Source organism: Lagenorhynchus albirostris, chromosome 17 (assembly GCF_949774975.1).
Source record: "Lagenorhynchus albirostris chromosome 17, mLagAlb1.1, whole genome shotgun sequence".
Classification (NCBI taxonomy): domain Eukaryota; kingdom Metazoa; phylum Chordata; class Mammalia; order Artiodactyla; family Delphinidae; genus Lagenorhynchus; species Lagenorhynchus albirostris.
The window spans coordinates 40,422,932-40,440,756 of record NC_083111.1 but is presented as its reverse complement, the minus strand read 5'-3'; the positions used below and the strand labels follow the sequence as shown (position 1 = coordinate 40,440,756).

Below are 17,825 nucleotides of genomic sequence, written 5' to 3'. Positions count from 1 at the left end.
TTGAATTATGGTTTTCTCAGGGTATATGCCCAGTAGTGGGATGGCTGGGTCATATGGTAGTTCTATTTGTAGTTTTTTAAGGAACCTCCATACTGTTCTCCACAGTGGCTGTACCAATTCACATTCCCACCAGCAGTGCAAGAGGGTTCCCTTTTCTCCACACCCTCTCCAGCATTTATTGTTTCTAGATTTTTTGATAATGACCATTCTGACTGGTGTGAGATGATATCTCATTGTAGTTTTGATTTGCATTTCTCTAATGATTTTTTATGTTGAGCATTCTTTCATGTGTTTGTTGGCAATCTGTATATCTTCTTTGGGGAAATGTCTATTTAGGTCTTCTGCCCATTTTTGGATTGAGTTGTTTGCTTTTTTGTTATTGAGCCGCATGAGCTGCTTATAAATTTTGGAGATTAATCCTTTGTCATTTGCTTCATTTGCAAATATTTTCTCCCATTCTGAGGGTTGTCTTCTGGTCTTGTTTATGGTTTCCTTTGCTGTGCAAAAGCTTTGAAGTTTCATTAGGTTCCATTTGTTTATTTTTGTTTTTATTTCCATTTCTCTAGGAGGTGGGTCAAAAAGGACCTTGCTGTGATTTATGTCATAGAGTGTTCTGCCTATGTTTTCCTCTAAGAGTTTCATAGTTTCTGGCCTTACATTTAGGTCTTTAATCCATTTTGAGCTTATTTTTGTGTATGGTGTTAGAGAGTGATCTAATCTCATACTTTCACATGTACCTGTCCAGTTTTCCCAGCAGCACTTATTGAAGAGGCCTTCCTTTCTCCACTGTACATTCCTGCCTCCTTTATCAAAGATAAGGCGACCATATGTGTGTGGGTTTATCTCTGGGCTTTCTAACCTGTTCCATTGATCTATATTTCTGTTTTTGTGCCAGTACCATACTGTCTAGATTACTATAGCTTTGTAGTATAGTCTGAAGTCAGGGAGCCTGATTCCTCCAGCTCCATTTTTCGTTCTCAAGATTGCTTTGGCTATTTGGGGTCGTTTGTGTTTTGATACAAATTGTGAATTTTTTCATTCTAGTTCTGTGAAAAAGGCCAGTGGTAGTTTGATAGGGATTGCATTGAATCTGTAGATTGCTTTGGGTAGTAGAGTCATTTTCACAATGTTGATTCTTCCAATCCAAGAACGTGGTATATCTCTCCATCTATTTGTATCATCTTTAATTTCTTTCATCAGTGTCTTATAATTTTCTGCACACAGGCCTTTTGTCTCCTTAGGTAGGTTTATTCCTAGATATTTTATTCTTTTTGTTGCAGTGGTAAATGAGAGTGTTTTCTTGATTTCACTTTCAGATTTTTCATCCTTAGTGTGTAGGAATGCCACAGATTTCTGTGCATTAATTTTGTATCCTGCTACTTTACCAAATTCATTGATTAGCTCTAGTAGTTTTCTGGTAGCATCTTTAGGATTCTCTACGTATAGTATCATGTCATCTGCAAAGAGTGACAGCTTTACTTTTTCTTTTCCGATTTGGATTCCTTTTATTTCCTTTTCTTCTCTGATTGCTGTGGCTAAAACTTCCAAAACTATGTTGAATAATAGTGGTGAGAGTGGGCAACCTCGTCTTTTTCCTGATCTTAGTGGAAATGCTTTCAGTTTTTCACCATTGAGGACGATGTTGGCTGTGGGTTTGTCATATATGGCCTTTATTATGTTGAGGAAGTTCCCTCTATGCCTACTTTCTGCAGGGTTTTTATTATAAATGGGTGTTGAATTTTGTCAAAAGCTTTCTCTGCATCTATTGAGATGATCATATGGTTTTTCTCCTTCAGTTGGGTAATATGGTTTATCACATTGATTGATTTGCATATATTGAAGAATCCTTGCATTCCTGGGATAAACCCCAGTGATCATGGTGTATGATCCTTTTAATGTGCTTTTGGATTCTGTTTGCTAGTATTTTGTTGAGGATATTTGCATCTATGTTCATCAGTGATATTGGCCTGTAGTTTTCTTTCTTTGTGACATCCTTGTCTGGTTTTGGAATCAAGGTGATGGTGGCCTCGTAGAATGAGTTTGGGAGTGTTCCTACCTCTGCTATATTTTGGAAGAGTTTGAGAAGGATAGGTGTTAGCTCTTCTCTAAATGTTTGATAGAATTCGCCTGTGAAGCCATCTGGTCCTGGGCTTTTGTTTGTTGGAAGATTTTTAATCACGGTTTCAATTTCAGTGCTTGTGATTGGTCTGTTCATATTTTCTATTTCTTCCTGTTTCAGTCTTGGCAGGTTGTGCCTTTCTAAGAATTTGTCTGTTTCTTCCAGGTTGACCATTTTATTGGCATAGAGTTGCTTGTAGTAATCTCTCATGATCTTTTGTATTTCTGCAGTGTCAGTTGTTACTTCTCCTTTTTCATTTCTAATTCTATGGATTTGAGTCTTCTCCCTTTTTTTTTGATGAGCCTGGCTAGTGGTTTATCAATTTTGTTTATCTTCTCAAAGAACTTTTAGTTTTAGTTTAAAACTAAACTTTTAGTTTTAGCTTTTAGTTTTATTGATCTTTGCTATCGTTTCCTTCATTTCTTTTTCATTTATTTCTGATCTGATCTTTATGATTTCTTTCCTTCTGCTAACTTTGGGTTTTTTTGTTCTTCTTTCTCTAATTGCTTTAGGTGCAAGGTTAGGTTGTTTATTCGAGATGTTTCCTGTTTCTTAAGGTGGGATTGTATTGCTATAAACTTCCCTCTTAGAACTGCTTTTGCTGCATCCCATAGGTTTTGGGTTGTTGTGTCTCCATTGTAATTTGTTTCTAGGTATTTTTTGATTTCCTCTTTGATTTCTTCAGTGATCACTTCGTTATTAAGTAGTGTATTGTTTAGCCTCCATGTGTTTGTATTTTTTTACAGATCTTTTCCTGTAATTGATATCTAGTCTCATAGCGTTGTGGTTGGAAAAGATACTTGATACAATTTCAATTTTCTAAAATTTACCAAGGCTTGATTTGTGACCCAGGATATGATCTATCCTGGAGAATGTTCCATGAGCACTTGAGAAAAATGTGTATTCTGTTGTTTTTGGATGGAATGTCCTATAAATATCAATTAAGTCCATCTTGTTTAATGTATCATTTAAAGCTTGTGTTTCCTTATTAATTTTCATTTTGGATGATCTGTCCATTGGTGAAAGTGGGGTGTTAAAGTCTCCTACTATGAATATGTTACTGTTGATTTCCCCTTTTATGGCTGTTAGTATTTGCCTTTTGTATTGAGGTGCTCCTATGTTGGGTGCATAAATATTTACAATTGTTATATCTTCTTCTTGGATTGATCCCCTGATCATTATGCAGTGTCCTTCTTTGTCTCTCGTAATAGTCTTTATTTTAAAGTCTATTTTGTCTGATATGAGAATTGCTATTCCAGCTTTCTTTTGGTTTCCATTTGCATGGAATATCTTTTTCTATCCCCTTACTTTCAGTCTGTATGTGTCTCTATGTCTGAAGTGGGTCTTTTGTAGACAGCATATATATGGGTCTTGTTTTTGTATCCATTCATCCAATCTGTGTCTTTTGTTGGGAGCATTTAGTCCTTTTACATTTAAGGTAATTATCGATATGTATGTTCCTATTCCCATTTTCTTAATTGTTTTGTGTTTGTTATTGTAGGTCTTTTCCTTCTCTTGTGTTTCTTGCCTAGAGAAGTTCATTTAGCATTTGTTGTAAAGCTGGTTTGGTGGTGCTGAACTCTCTCAGCTTTTGCTTCTCTGTAAAGGTTTTAATTTCTCCATCAAATCTGAATGAGATCCTTGCTGGGTAGAGTAATCTTGGTTGCAGGTTTTTCTCCTTCATCACTTTAAATATGTCCTGCCAGTCCCTTCTGGCTTGCAGAGTTTCTGCTGAAAGATCAGCTGTTAACCTTATGGGGATTCCCTTGTGTGTTATTTGTTCTGTTTCGCTTGCTGCTTTTAATATGTTTTCTTTGTATTTAATTTTTAACAGTTTGATTAATATGTGTCCTTGCATGTTTTTCCTTGGATTTATCCTGTATGGGACTCTCTGTGCTTCCTCGACTTGATTAACTATGTCCTTTCCCATATTAGGGAAGTTTTCAACTCTAACCACTTCAAATATTTTCTCAGTCCCTTTCTTTTTCTCTTCTTCTTCTGGAACCCCTATAATTTGAATGTTGGTGCATTTCATGTTGTCCCAGAGGACTCTGAGAATGTCCTCAGTTCTTTTCGTTCTTTTATCTTTATTCTGCTCTGCAGTAGTTATTTCCACTATTTTATCTTCCAGGTCACTTATCCGTTCTTCTGCCTCAGTTATTTTGCTATTGATCTCATCTAGAGTATTTTTAATTTCATTTTTTGTGTTGTTCATCACTGCTTGTTTCATCTTTAGTTCTTCTAGGTCCTTGTTAAATGTTTCTTGCATTTTGTCTATTCTATTTCCAAGATTTTGGATCATCTTTAGTATCATTATTCTGAATTCTTTTTCAGGTAGACTGCCTATTTCCTCTTCATTTGTTAGGTCTGGTGGGTTTTTACCTTGCTCCTTCAACTGCTGTGTGTTTTTCTGTCTTCTCATTTTGCTTATCTTACTGTGTTTGGAGTCTCCTTTTTTGCAGGCTGCAGGTTCGTAGTTCCCGTTGTTTTTGGTGTCTGTCCCCAGTGGCTAAGGTTGGTTCAGTGGGTTGTGTAGGCTTCCTGGTGGAGGGGACTGTTGCCCGTGTTCTGGTGGATGAGACTGGATCTTGTCTTTCTGGTAGGCAGGTCCACGTCTGGTGGTGTGTTTTAGGGTGTCTGTGGATTTATTATGATTTCAGGCAGCCTCTCTGCTAGTGGGTGGGGTTGTTTTCCTGTCTTGCTAGTTGTTTGGCATAGGGTGTCTAGCACTGTAGCTTGCTGGTCGTTGAGTGAAGCTGGGTGCTGGTGTTGAGATGGAGATCTCTGGGAGATTTTCGCCGTTTGATAATATGTGGAGCTGGGAGGTCTCTTGTGGACCAGTGTCCTGAAGTTGGCTCTCCCACCTCAGAGGCACAGCACTGACTCCTGGCTGCAGCACCAAGAGCCTTTCATCCACATGGATTCGAATAAAAGCAAGAAAAAGTAGAAAGGAAGGAAGGAAGGAAGGAAGAAAGAAAGAAAGAAAGAAAGAAAGAAAGAAAGAAAGAAAGAAAGAAAGAAAGAAAGAAAGAAAGAAAGAAAGAAAGAAAGAAAGAAAGAAAGAAAGAAGGAAAGAAAGAAAGAAAGAAAGGAGGGAGGAAGGGAGGGAGGGAGGGAAGGAGGGAAGGAAGGAAAGGAAGAAAGAAAGAAGATAAAATAAAATAAAGTCATTAAAATAATTATTATGAAAAAAAATTTTTTTAAAGAAAAAAAAACAACCAAAAACAAAAAAACAAGCAAAACCAAAACCAAACCAAAACAAAACAAAAGGACGGATAGAACCCTAGGACAAATGGTGGAAGCAAAGCTATACAGACAAAATCTCACACAGAAGCATACACTTACACACTCACAAAAGGAGGAAAAGGGGAAAAAATAATAAATCTTCCTCTCAAAGTCCACCTCCTCAAATTGGGATGATTCATTGTCTATTCATGTATTCCACAGATGCAGGTGCATGAAGTTGATTGTGGAGCTTTAATCCGGTGCTTCTGAGGCTGCTGGGAGAGATTTCCCTTTCTCTTCTTTGTTCTCACAGCTCCCGGGGCTCAGCTTTGGATTTGGCCCCACCTCTGTGTGTAGGTCGCCGGTGGGCGTCTGTTCTCCGCTCAGACAGGACGGGGTTAAAGGAGCAGCTGATTCAGGGGCTCTGGCTCACTCAGGTCAGGGGGAGGCAGGGGCATGGAGTGCGGGGCGAGGCTGTGGTGGCAGAGGCCGGTGTGACTTTGCACCAGCCTGAGGCTCGCCGTGCGTTCTTCCGGGGAGTTGTCCCTGGATCCCGGGACCCTGGCAGTGGTGGGTTGCACAGGCTCCCCGGAAGTGGGGTGTGGACAGTGACCTGTGCTCGCACACGGGCTTCTTGGTGGCGGCAGCAGCAGCCTTAGCGTCTCATGCCTGTCTCTGGGGTCCGCGCTTTTAGCCACGGCTCGCGCCCATCTCTGGAGCTCCTTTAAGCAGTGCTGTTAATCCCCTCTCCTCGCGCACCAGGAAACAAAGAGGCAAGAAAAAGTCTCTTGCCTCTTCGGGAGGTCCAGACTTTTCCCCGGACTCCCTCCCGGCCAGCCGTGGTGCACTAACCCCTTCAGGCTATGTTCACGCCGCCAACCCCAGTCCTCTCCCTGCGCTCCGACCAAAGCCCGGGCCTCAGCTCGCAGCCCCCGCCCGCCCCGGCGGGTGAGCAGACAAGCCTCTCGGGCTGGTGAGTGCCGGTCGGCACCAATCCTCTGTGCGGGAATCTCTCTGCTTTGCCCTCTGCACCCCTGTGGCTGTGCTCTCCTCCGCGGCTTCGAAGCTCCCCCCTCCGCCACCCACAGTCTCCGCCCGCGAAGAGGCTTCCTAGTGTGTGGAAACGTTTCCTCCTTCACAGCTCCCTCCCACTGGCGCAGGTCCCATCCCTATCCTTTTGTCTCTGTTTATTCTTTTTTCTTTTGCCCTACCCAGGTACGTGGGGAGTTTCTTGCCTTTTGGGAGGTCTGAGGTCTTCTGCCAGCGTTCAGTAGGTGTTCTGTACGAGTTGTTCCACGTGTAGATCGTCCTCTGTGTTCTTGTTTGTTACTATTTTTTTGTTGGACAACCCAGATCAACTTAATCAAGATTCAATTAACCAAGGGATATAGTACAAGACCTTTTCCCCCATGATTTCATCCTAATTGTTTTTGGGTTATTCCCAGTTTCTATATGATAAGAGCGTACTAGCTCCTCATAAAGAAATGGAAAATAAATTCTCTTCTCGCCAGTTCTTCTTTCTTTTTTGGTTTTACCTGTCCAGTTCCCCAAACCATTAACTTTCCATATCGTACTTCTAATTCTAGCCTATCCCAGCCCTGATTCCCATAACAAGTAGGAGACCTGAAGAACCACTCGGGAAGGAGGGGGCACTGGCATCGGTGTGGGTGCCAGATCCTTCGTTCCAGAGGGTGCTCTCTGTGGTGGGTTTATGGCTGGCTGCCCCTTCCTGCGTTCCGCCTGCTCCGCTCTGCCTCACGACTCCCGTTAGTGACCATTCCTGGTGGGAGACGAAGGGATGGCAGGAACTACTGCTGAATACACCCTCCTGCACATCCCCATGCTGCCAGCTTCCCACCCCCTTCCCCCCACCCCAGGCTGTCTCGGCTGCTTCTGCTGTTGTGTAGTGGGGGTAGTGGCTAAGAGGGCCGGGTCTGGAGTTGCAGGTTCGAATCCTGCTTCCTGCACTACCTGGGCAAATTATTTAACCTCTCTGCGTCTCAGTCTAATCACCAGTGAAACAGAGCTGGCAATAATAATCTACCCTGTAGGGTTGTTGTCGGGATTCAATGTGTTTAGGACAAAGCTCAGCATATACTAATTTAGCAAGTGTGAGCTCTTCTTGTTGGGTGCTAGGCAAGCATTGTACTCAACACGTCTACATATTTTTTCCCCTTAAAAATTCAATTGTCTTTGAGGTGCCTGAACTCTAGCGTGCTGGGAATCTGCCATGGATTTCCTTATAAACTAACAGGAGTGGAATAGAGGGGTTTTAAGAAGCTGGTGTAGGGGCTTCCCTGGTGGTGCAGTGGTTAAGAATCCACCGGCCAATGCAGGGGATAGGGGTTCGAGCCCTGGTCCGGGAAGATCCCACATGTTGCGGAGCAGCTAAGCCCGTGCGCCACAACTACTGAGCCTGCGCTCTACAGCCCGCGAGCCACAACTACTGAGCCCATGTGCTGCAACTACTGAAGCCCATGTGCCTAGAGCCTGTGCTCCGCAACAAGAGAGCCACTGCAGTGAGAAGCCCTGGCACCACAACGAAGAATAGCCCCTGCTCACTGCAACTAGAGAAAGCCTGTGTGCAGCAACGAAGACTCAATGCAGCCAAAAATAAAAAAGTTAAAAAAAAAAGAAGCTTATGTAAAACCATGTAGAATTTAACAGCATAGTGGCATTGTGGGAAGATCATGAACTTTCCTTCAGCTAGAACCCAGTGTGTGTGCCATGTCCACTGCTTATGGGTTTTACTCTGGGCAAGTAGCTAACCTGTGTGAGCCTCATTTATAAAACGGGAGTGTTAATTTCTCCCCACAGGGTGATTGCTTGAATGGTTAAATGAGAAAAGCCGTGTTAGGCTCTAAGCAAACCATTTTGACATAGTAGAGCCTCAACAAATATTAGACCCCTTCCTGCCTGTTTTGACTAGATTTCACATTGTTTTGAGCCAGGTTAGAATCTTAGGTTTCATATATCAGTCCTGGAACCATAAGAAAATCAGCAAGTGACGCATATACATGCATAGTAGATGGTGATGCTAATTTTTTTTTTTTGCTAATTTTCTTTTTCTTTCTTTTTTTAACAGACAACTGGATATGGCCAAGAGGGAAAGTTTAGTGGACCCCTGGAGCCCATGACCTTTCCTATTTTTGAAGGCCAAGGACCGAGTCAAATCATATTCCAGGTAACGGCTACTCTTGATCACTGTCATCTTGATTTTGCAGGCTCTCTCTTTTACTCCTTTATCTACTGTACACCCAGAAATAAAATATAGGCATAGTAGATCTCATTATCAAGAATGATTTCAGAAGCTAAGTTAAACACAGAGATGAGTGGCTTCAGTGTTATAAGACGTTGTACCTAACTTCCTCATTCGGACTTCCTCAGTGGTGTCTGGGGCAAGTACTCCCATCTCTGGGGCGGGGATCTTGGTGCCTGTAGACTCTGCCTCTTCCCCCAGGGTGGGAAGGGAACCTGTCTCGGGAGTGACAGAGCCATCTGAGTATCTGTCTGTTCAATGAGCTGGCTGCTTGAAGCATTTGAAGATGCGGGTTCTCTGGATTACTGCTGGAATGGCCTGCTTTCCTCACTGCCTCCTCTGAGCCCATCCCTGGGCCCTCACCCATGGGTTGGACAAGGCACAGTGGGAGGCAGTCATCTCATTTAGTTAGTTAACCGAGAAAGCATCGGGTTGAGGCGTGGACTGCAAGAGACTTCAGCTGTAAGGGCCCTGAGATAATCCCGGAGATGTAATGGAGAGAGGGAGAAAAACATACTACTGCATTGACCAGAAATCCCCTGGGGAAGGCTGCTTGGCCTTGGAGTGGCTGAGGGTGCTTTGATGAGCCTCTGGGTGTGCCCATGATCTCCCATCCCATGCACTGGGGGAGCGACAGAGGGTTGCTAAACTACCATCTAAGGTGGATGCCTTCTGTTAACTGTCCAAGCATTTGTTTCGGCAGTTCCCGTCCACAGAGGAGAGACTGAAAGCTGCCTCATGCCACCTTCTGTCATTTGGTACCAAAGTAGTGCAAAGGGGCTCCATAGTACGAGCTGTTGGGGGTGCACGTGTATCTCTGTGCCCCGCTGTGGGTATTTTAGAGGCTTTGACCTCTCCAGTCAGGGAAGCCGGCACTGAGCGACGAGCAAATGCTTTGAGAGCTGGAGGCTAATAAGAGAAGAGTGTTCCAGCAAAGGCACAGCTTGGACACCTGCCCTGTGCTGGGAGAGGGCAGGGCATGCCCCGAGTTTTGGCGGAAGGCCAGCAGAGAGCCTAAAGAAGAAGGTAGGAGAGGAGGCTGCAGAGACAGGAAGGGCCCTGACGTCTAAGGCTCTTAGATTTTCTCCTCAAAGCAGCAGGCCTGAATCAAGTTTCCATTCAGGGCTACAAACTGGAGGGGGGCGGGAAACGGAAGAGGTTGCAAAGGAACTGGTTGGGAGTCTATGGCAGGGCTCACACAAGAGGTGATCTCGTTAACTAACTTTCCCTCCCTTGCCAGGGAGCACTTAGTTATAGATATCTTGTTTACATTTAAAAAATTCTGTTCAAGATGTAGAGAACAAACATATGGGCACCAAGGGGGGAAAGGGGGGGTGGGATGAATTGAGAGATTGGGATTGACATATATACACAGATATGTATAAAATAGATAACTGATGAGAACCTACTGTATAGCATAGGGAACTCCACTTCACTGTACAGTAGAAACTAACACAACATTGTAGAACAACTATACTCCAATAAAAAAACATTCTGTTCACTTGTGTATTTTTATGCTTCATAAGCTGGTAAGAATGCTGTGGGATAGGCACACGTTCATCTCTTTTTTTGAATTTGATATATTTGTATTTATTTATTTATTTTTATTGGGGTATATTTGCTTTACAATATTGCATTAGTTTCTGCTGTACAACAGAGTGAATCAGCTATATGTATACATATATCCCCTCCCTCTTGGACCTCCCCCTCCCATCCCACCCATCTAGGTCACAACAGAGCACCGAGCTGAACTCCCTGCGCTATATAGCAGGTTCCCACTAGCTATCTGTTTTACACATGGTAGTGTATATATGTCATTCCCAATCTCCCAATTCATCCCACCCACTACACCCCCGCCCCGTGTCCACACGTCAGTTCTCTATGTCTGTGTCTCTATTCCTGTGTTGCGAATAGGTTCATCTGTACCGTTTTTCTAAATTCCACATATATGCGTTAAGATACAATCTTTATTTTTCTCCTTCCGATTTACTTCACTCTGTATGACAGACTCTAGGTCCATCTACGTCTCTACAAATGACCCAATTTCATTCCTGATGGTGCCTATTGTTATAAGGCACTATGCTGGGTACTGAGGATACAAGATGACCCCAACACCATCCCTGCCCCCGCTGAGCTCATAGGGTAGTAGAAGGAGGCTAACAAGTAAGCAAACAATGTAGTGAAGGGTTCTGATTGGAGTCTGGTGGGCTGCAGAGGGAACCAAGCGCAGATGGAGAAAGAGTGCTCGATTTTAAGTGTGGGCGGTAGTGGTTGAACAGAAAAGGTTTCACTGACCCCTCAGCTGAGCATTTAAAGTTGAACAGGCACTCACAGACAGAAAGCAGGCCCTGGATACAGTATGGGAAAAAGCACGGGGGTGTGCAAATCAGCAAGAGAATGGAAGATAACAGGTGGTTTAGGGTGTGCAAAGGCGAGGCTGCCGAGGTCGGGTGGTGGGGATGGGTGTCCAGACCGGCCCTTTAACCTGTGGTAGGCTGCAGGGCACCTGTGGAGGGTTAAAGAAGGTGTGACAGAATTAGACTGTGCTTGCACAGACCTACTCTGTGATCACTGTAAGTGTGGGATGAAGGGGGTGAGCCTAGAGGTTGGAAGGCTCTTGGGACAGTTTGCCATAGACCAGTGGCAAGCGGTGGAGGCCTGGTTTAAGTAAGTATAAAGGGGGAGTGGAGGGAAGGAGAGGGGTGGGAGCAATGCCAGGAAGTCACACCTTCTGGGGTTGGTGACTGAATGAGTGCAGTGGGAGAGAGGAGGTGTTTAGGGTAACTCTGAGGCCTCTGGCTTGCTTCACTGGCTGGTTAGTGGTGTCATTCAGAGAGAGAGAGAGAGAGAGAGAGAGGAAAGGAGAGAGAGAAGGAGGGGAGGGGAGGGAAGATTTATGGGAAAGTCAGTAAATAAGTGTTAGGCCTATTGAATTTAAGGTAATATGTGGTGTTAGCTAGGTGGAGATGTTGAGGAGACAGTGGCCATGTGGATCTGGAGATACAGACTGGGGAGCCTTCCTCACACAGGTGCTAACCCAGTGCTTGGGTGTGAAAGTCCATCTGTAGTAAGTATCTCAACAGCCCACAAGGGCCAGGTAAGTGATGAATGATGCTATCTTGGGATAAGACAGGCAGTGGCAAAAAACAGATGTAGAAAACCCCCAACTGTGCAAACATGAAATTAACAGTCTTCTGATACTTGGCTCCAGCATGTGGAACACAGGGAATAGTGGGGACTGTGACAAACTGAGGGTACCTCAAAAAGTATAGCCTTAATTCAATTCCAAACGATTTCACAAGTCAGAATTTGTGTACAGTATTACTGGATTCTATAGTTTTTCCACAAAAGTCAGAAATTTTTATATTTATGTAAAATTTCCTGATCTAAGAATATTGGCACAGTAAAAAAAGTCATCTTATAATCTAAGCAAAATGTACTTGTGGGCCAGAGAGTCTGTGGTTACTTCTGCAACCTCTGTTTGAGGAGACTCTTGAGCAGAAGGGAGTAGATATTCTGTGAGTACAGGTCCACGTGCCACTGAACAGAATCAGAACTGTACCTAGAGGCAATGTCCAGCTAACAAACGTCACACACCTGGAAACTGCTTCATAGGATCCTTCTGCAGTCTCTCAGGAGCCCAGCCAGTAAAATCATTCCTTGGGTTACTCCACTTCTTTTTCTGTTCTTTTTCCATTAGCCACACTACAAAGCTTGTTTCTTCTTAACAGAAAATGATAGCCCAACTGCCATGGCTGAATGCTTCTTGTTTATGGGTGTGTGTGTTGGAGTGGAGGAGTGTAGGCAACGAAGGGGATTTCCTTCTAGAATCTCAGAGTCTTTGTTCTAGAAAAGACCTTAGAGACTTTTTGTACCAACTGCTTGTTTTACAGATAGGGAAACTGAGGCTTAAATAAGTTAATGGCATAACTGATATTAAAACACTGATATTCTCATTTTCTAGTCAAGCATATCATGCTACTTAACACCATATACAAAAATTAACTCAAGGGCTTCCCTGGTGGCACAGTGGTTGAGAGTCCGCCTGCCGATGCAGGGGACACGGGTTCGTGCCCCTGTCTGGGAAGATCCCACATGCTGTGGAGCGGCTGGGCCCGTGAGCCATGGCCACTGAGCCTGCACGTCCGGAGCCTGTGCTCCGCAATGGGAGAGGCCACAACAGTGAGAGGCCTACGTATGGCAAAAAAAAAAAATAAAATAAAAAAATAACTCAAAATGGATTAAAGACCCAAATGTAAGACCAAAACCATAAAACTCCTAGAAGAACACATAAAGAGAACACTCTTTGATATAAATCGTAGGAATATTTTTTGGATCTGTCTCCTAAAGCAAAGGAAATAAAAGGAAAAATAAACAAATGGAAACTAATTAAACTCAAAAGCTTTTGCACAGCAAAGGAAACCATTGACAAAATGATAAGACAAACTACTGAATGGGGGAAAATGTTTGCAAATGATATGACTGATAAGAGGTTAATATCAAAAATATAGAAAGAGCTCATACAACTCAACATCAAGAAGCGAACAACCCAATTAAAAAATGGGTAGAGGGCTTCCCTGGTGGCACAGTGGTTGAGAGTCCACCTGCCGATGCAGGGGACACGGGTTTGTGCCCCGGTCTGGGAAGATCCCACATGCCGCTGAGCGGCTAGGCCCATGAGCCATGGCCGCTGAGCCTGCGCATCCGGAGCCTGTGCTCCACAACGGGAGAGGCCACAACAGTGAGAGGCCCATGTACCGCCAAAAAAAAAAAAAAAAAAAAGGTAGAAGACCTGAATAGACATTTTTCCAAAGAGGACATGTAAAAGGCCAACGGGCACATGAAAAGGTGTTCAACATTGTTAATCATCAGAGAAATGCAAGTTAAAACCACAATGAGATATCACCTCACACCTGTCAAATGGCTATCACTAAAAAGAACACAAATAATAAATGTTGGTGAGGAGAAAAGGGAACCTTCACGCACTGTTGGTGGGAGTGTAAATTGGTGTAGCCAAGGAAAACAGTGTGGAGCTTTCTCAAAAAACTAGAAACAGAAATACCATATGACCCAGCAATTCCACTCCTGGGTATATATCTGCAAAAAATAAAAATACTAATTTGAAAAGATACATTCACCCCAATATTCATAGTAGTATTATTTACAGTTGCCAAGATATGGAAGCAACCTAAGTGTCCATCGGATAAAGAAGATGTAATCTGTCTATCTATCTATCTATCTATCTATCTATCTATGTGCACACACACACACACACAATGAAATACTACTCAGCATAAAAAAGAGTGAAATTTTGCCATTTGCAACAACATAGATAGACTTGGAGGGTATTAAGCTTAGTGAAATAAGTCAGACAGAGAAAGATAAATACTGTATGATATCACTTACATGTGGAATCTAAAAAATAGAACAAACTAGTGAATCTAACAAAAAAGAAAAGACAGATACAGAAAACAAACTGGTTGTTACCAGTGGGGGGAGTGCAGGTGAGAGGGGCAAGTTAGGAGTAGGGGATTAAGAGGTAGAAACCATTATGTATAAAATAAATAAGCTACAAGGATGTCTTGTACAACACAGGGAATACAGCCAGTATTTTGTAGTAACTATTAGTGGAATATAACCTTTAAACATTGTGAATCACTATGTTGTACACCTATAATTTATGTAGTATTGTACATCAACTATACTTCAATTTAAAAAAAGACCAAAATAAAAAGTAGGTTACATAGCAAAAAAAATAAAGTAACATCTGGCATATACAAAAAAAAAAAAAATAGCATACTGTGCTCTCTCCATCTTCTTACGTGGAAATGATGTGGAAAACCCAGCCTTGGTAAAATGTACTTTGAGCTCTTTATCACAGTGGTGGGAAGGAGTTGTCCCAGTTCCCTCATCTGTATCCCTTGAAATATTCTTACCTGAAGTCAGGGAGGAACAAAGCAAGCTTTCTGCCCCATGAGGTTGATCCTTGGGTTATTAACAGGTCCTCCAAAAAAAAAAAAAGAAAGAAAGAAAGAAAAAAGAACTAAACACCTATAGACTTGTCTCACTGAGGATTTTCAACTATCCCCAGCTCTGTACTCTCAGGGGCTTCTAGATCTAAGGATAGTATGATACATATTTCAGATAGGTAATTACTTTTCTTCTTTTTTTTTTGCTTCAAAGGAGTAATGTTATTTTATAATTCTCCCCATTTATTAGTTGCTTAGTACTTGATTTTTAAAAGTGCACATTAAAAAAATGAGAGTTGAATGACTTTGGAATAAAGAGGTCAGGAATACCAAATAAATTGAGTCCGTTTTTAGTTTTGTTCATGATAATTAAAGATGATTCAGCAACGATGGCTATTTTACGCAGCTCATTCAGGAGGGCTTCTAGTACATGCAAGTGCATGCACTTGATACAGAGGAGGATTTCACGAAGTTTCAGTGATGACTAGAAATATCATAAGGTGACTATGGACAATCTATAAACACCTGTTGTTGTCACTGGACAGAGAAGGCGTCCAGTTTTCCAATTCACAGCTGGAACCAAGCTCTCGGATCTTCCACTCGTCTTCACTGGCCAAAAGAAAACTTTGTAATGGCTGATATTTTTTCCTTACAATTTCAATGAAGCCTTAGATTGGATCACATGAAAATGCCTCCGCGTATCTTCCAGAACTCCCCAATACCTTCCTTAATAGCATATTCAGCACAGTTCTTGCACTCTTGGGGTGTAATCCAATTAATGCTCTCCCTGTAGTACCAATTCCCCGATCACTTGTCAATTTTTTAATTTGAGCTTCTATGTAATAAGGAGATACATAATAAAAATGGTCCCCAAGGACACTGTAAGCCATGTATTGAGAGCCTTCTGAGGTTTCTGTAACTTCTTGATCTTCAAAACTCTCTACATTGCAAGCTATCTCCATTTTCCCTTCATGAGGAAAAGTCATCGTTTGGACGCCCTTCAGTCCATTCGCATTTGAGCCCCGAATGGCACTAGCGATCTCTTTTCCCAGAGCCAAGTCTTGAGATCATCTTTGGTAACATTGCAGTTCATCACATACGGGCTAGCTACGACGCCTGATGTGAAAGTTTGCTTCTCAGTTTGCGGTTTCGCTCAGCTCCTGCCTCCCGCAGATTGGCTCTCGTCTGCTCTAGCGGCAGCATGAATCTCCTCACTGCAAAGCTGAAATTCCAATTTTGGTCCAACGCAACTGTCACAACACCCTGAAGCAAGCTGTTAAACCACATCTTCGGGCAGGTGCAGCTCCCAGGTTAGGTTTAAGAACACTGAAATCCCTCCTTGTGAACCAGCCCAGTTGCTTCCTTCTCTGGACAAGAGTGTGCTTCTCAGGCAGGTCAGCCTCACCAAAGAGAAACACGCTGCAGCCAGGAACACGTTGGACCAGATTCTCAGCAAGGCTTCTAGCCACAGCTCCACACTCTTCCACTCCAACACCAGAGAGAGGGTAAATGGGAATCGGGTCCACTGCTCCCAGGCAAGGATGGATCCCCTCTTGCACCTCCATATCAATTGACTGGAAGGCCTCCAGGCAGGCAGCCAGAATGGAATTGCGTAACTCAGCAAGAGAAGCTGCTATTGTAATGTCTTATGTGTTGCACCTTTTTTTTTTTTTTTTTTTTGCGGTACGCGGGCCTCTCACTGTTGTGGCCTCTCCCATTGCAGAGCACAGGCTCCGGACGCGCAGGCTCAGCGGCCATGGCTCACGGGCCCAGCCGCTCCGCGGCATGTGGGATCTTCCCGGACCAGGGCACGAACCCGTGTCCCCTGCATCGGCAGGCGGACTCTCAACCACTGCGCCACCAGGGAAGCCCTACCCTTTAAAAATGTCCAATTCAGTGGTTTTTAATATGTCACAAAAATGTACACCATCACCACTATCTGATCCCAGAACACTTTCACCAGCCTCAAAGAAACCCTGTACCAACTAGCAGTCACCCCCTATTCTCCTCTCCTCCCAGCCCCTGGCAAACACTAATTGACTTGCAGTCTCTAGAGATTTCCTTTATAGACATTTCATATAAATGGAATCATGTAACATGTGACCTTTTGTGTATAATTTCTTTTACTTAGCATAATGTTTTCAAGGTTCATCCATATTGTAGCAGGTATTAGTACTTTTTTCCTTTTTTATGGCTGATTAATATCCCATTGTATGAATATAATACATTTTGAATATCCAGTTATCATTTAACGGACATTTATGGCTATTATAAATAATGCTATTATGGACATTCATGTACAATTTTTGTGAGGATATGTGTTTTCCATTCTCTTGGATATATACCTAGGAGTAAAATTTCTGGGACATAGTTAATTCACTTTTTAACTTTTTAAATAACTGCAAATCTGTTCTGCAAAACAACTGAACCATTTTACATTCCCACCAGCATTGTATAAGTGTTCTGATTTCTCCACATCCTTGCCAACACTTGTTACTTATCTGTTTCTTTATTGTATTGATAGCTATCCTAGTGGAGTAAAGTGATATTTCTCTGTGGTTTGGGTTTGCATTTCCCTAATGACTAATGTTAATATCTTTTAATGTGCTTATTGGCTATTTGTATATCTTCTTTGGAGAACTGTCTGTTCAAATCCTTTACCTCTTTTTAAATTGAATTATTTGTCTTTTTATTGTTGTAAGAGCTCTTTATAAATTCTGCATAAAGTTCCTTATCATACACATGATTTGCAAATATTTTCTCACATTCTATAGGTTACTTTTCACTTTCTTGATAGTTCATTTGAAGCACAAAAGCTTTTAATTTTGATGAAGTTCAATTTATTTTCTTTTTTGTTTGTGCTTTTGCTATAACATCTAAAAAACTCTTGCCTCAGCCAGAGTCACAAAGATTTATCTTCTCAGTTTTATAGTATTAACTCTTAACATTTATGCCTTTGGTCTATTTTTAGTTAATTTTTGTGCATGATACGAGAGGTAGGGATCTAACTTCATTCTTTTGCATGTGGATATCCAGTTGTTCCAGCACCATTTGTTGAAAACACTATTTTTTCCCCATTGAATTATCTTAGCACCTTTGTCAGAAATTAATTTGACCATAAATACAAAAGTTTATTTCTGTACTCTTGATTTTGAATCCATTGATCTATATGTCTGTCCTTATGCCAGTGCCACACTCTCTAGAATACTGTAGCTTTGTAGAAAATTTTGAAATCAGGCAGTGTTAAGTCTCC

The 17,825-nt window shown here is 42.4% G+C and overlaps 1 protein-coding gene across 1 annotated transcript in view; it reads left to right on the top strand.

Moving 5' to 3' along the window:
- Window positions 1-472: 472 nt before the first annotated feature.
- The window catches only part of CDH17 (cadherin 17), a gene marked incomplete at its 5' end in the record, with an annotated part of 82,639 nt that continues 65,286 nt past the window's right edge, over window positions 473-17,825 (top strand). The window contains 2 exons of the mRNA XM_060128119.1: window positions 473-487; window positions 8,430-8,528. Coding sequence (XP_059984102.1) covers window positions 473-487; window positions 8,430-8,528 — 114 coding nt within the window. The remainder of the gene's footprint in view (window positions 488-8,429; window positions 8,529-17,825) is intronic.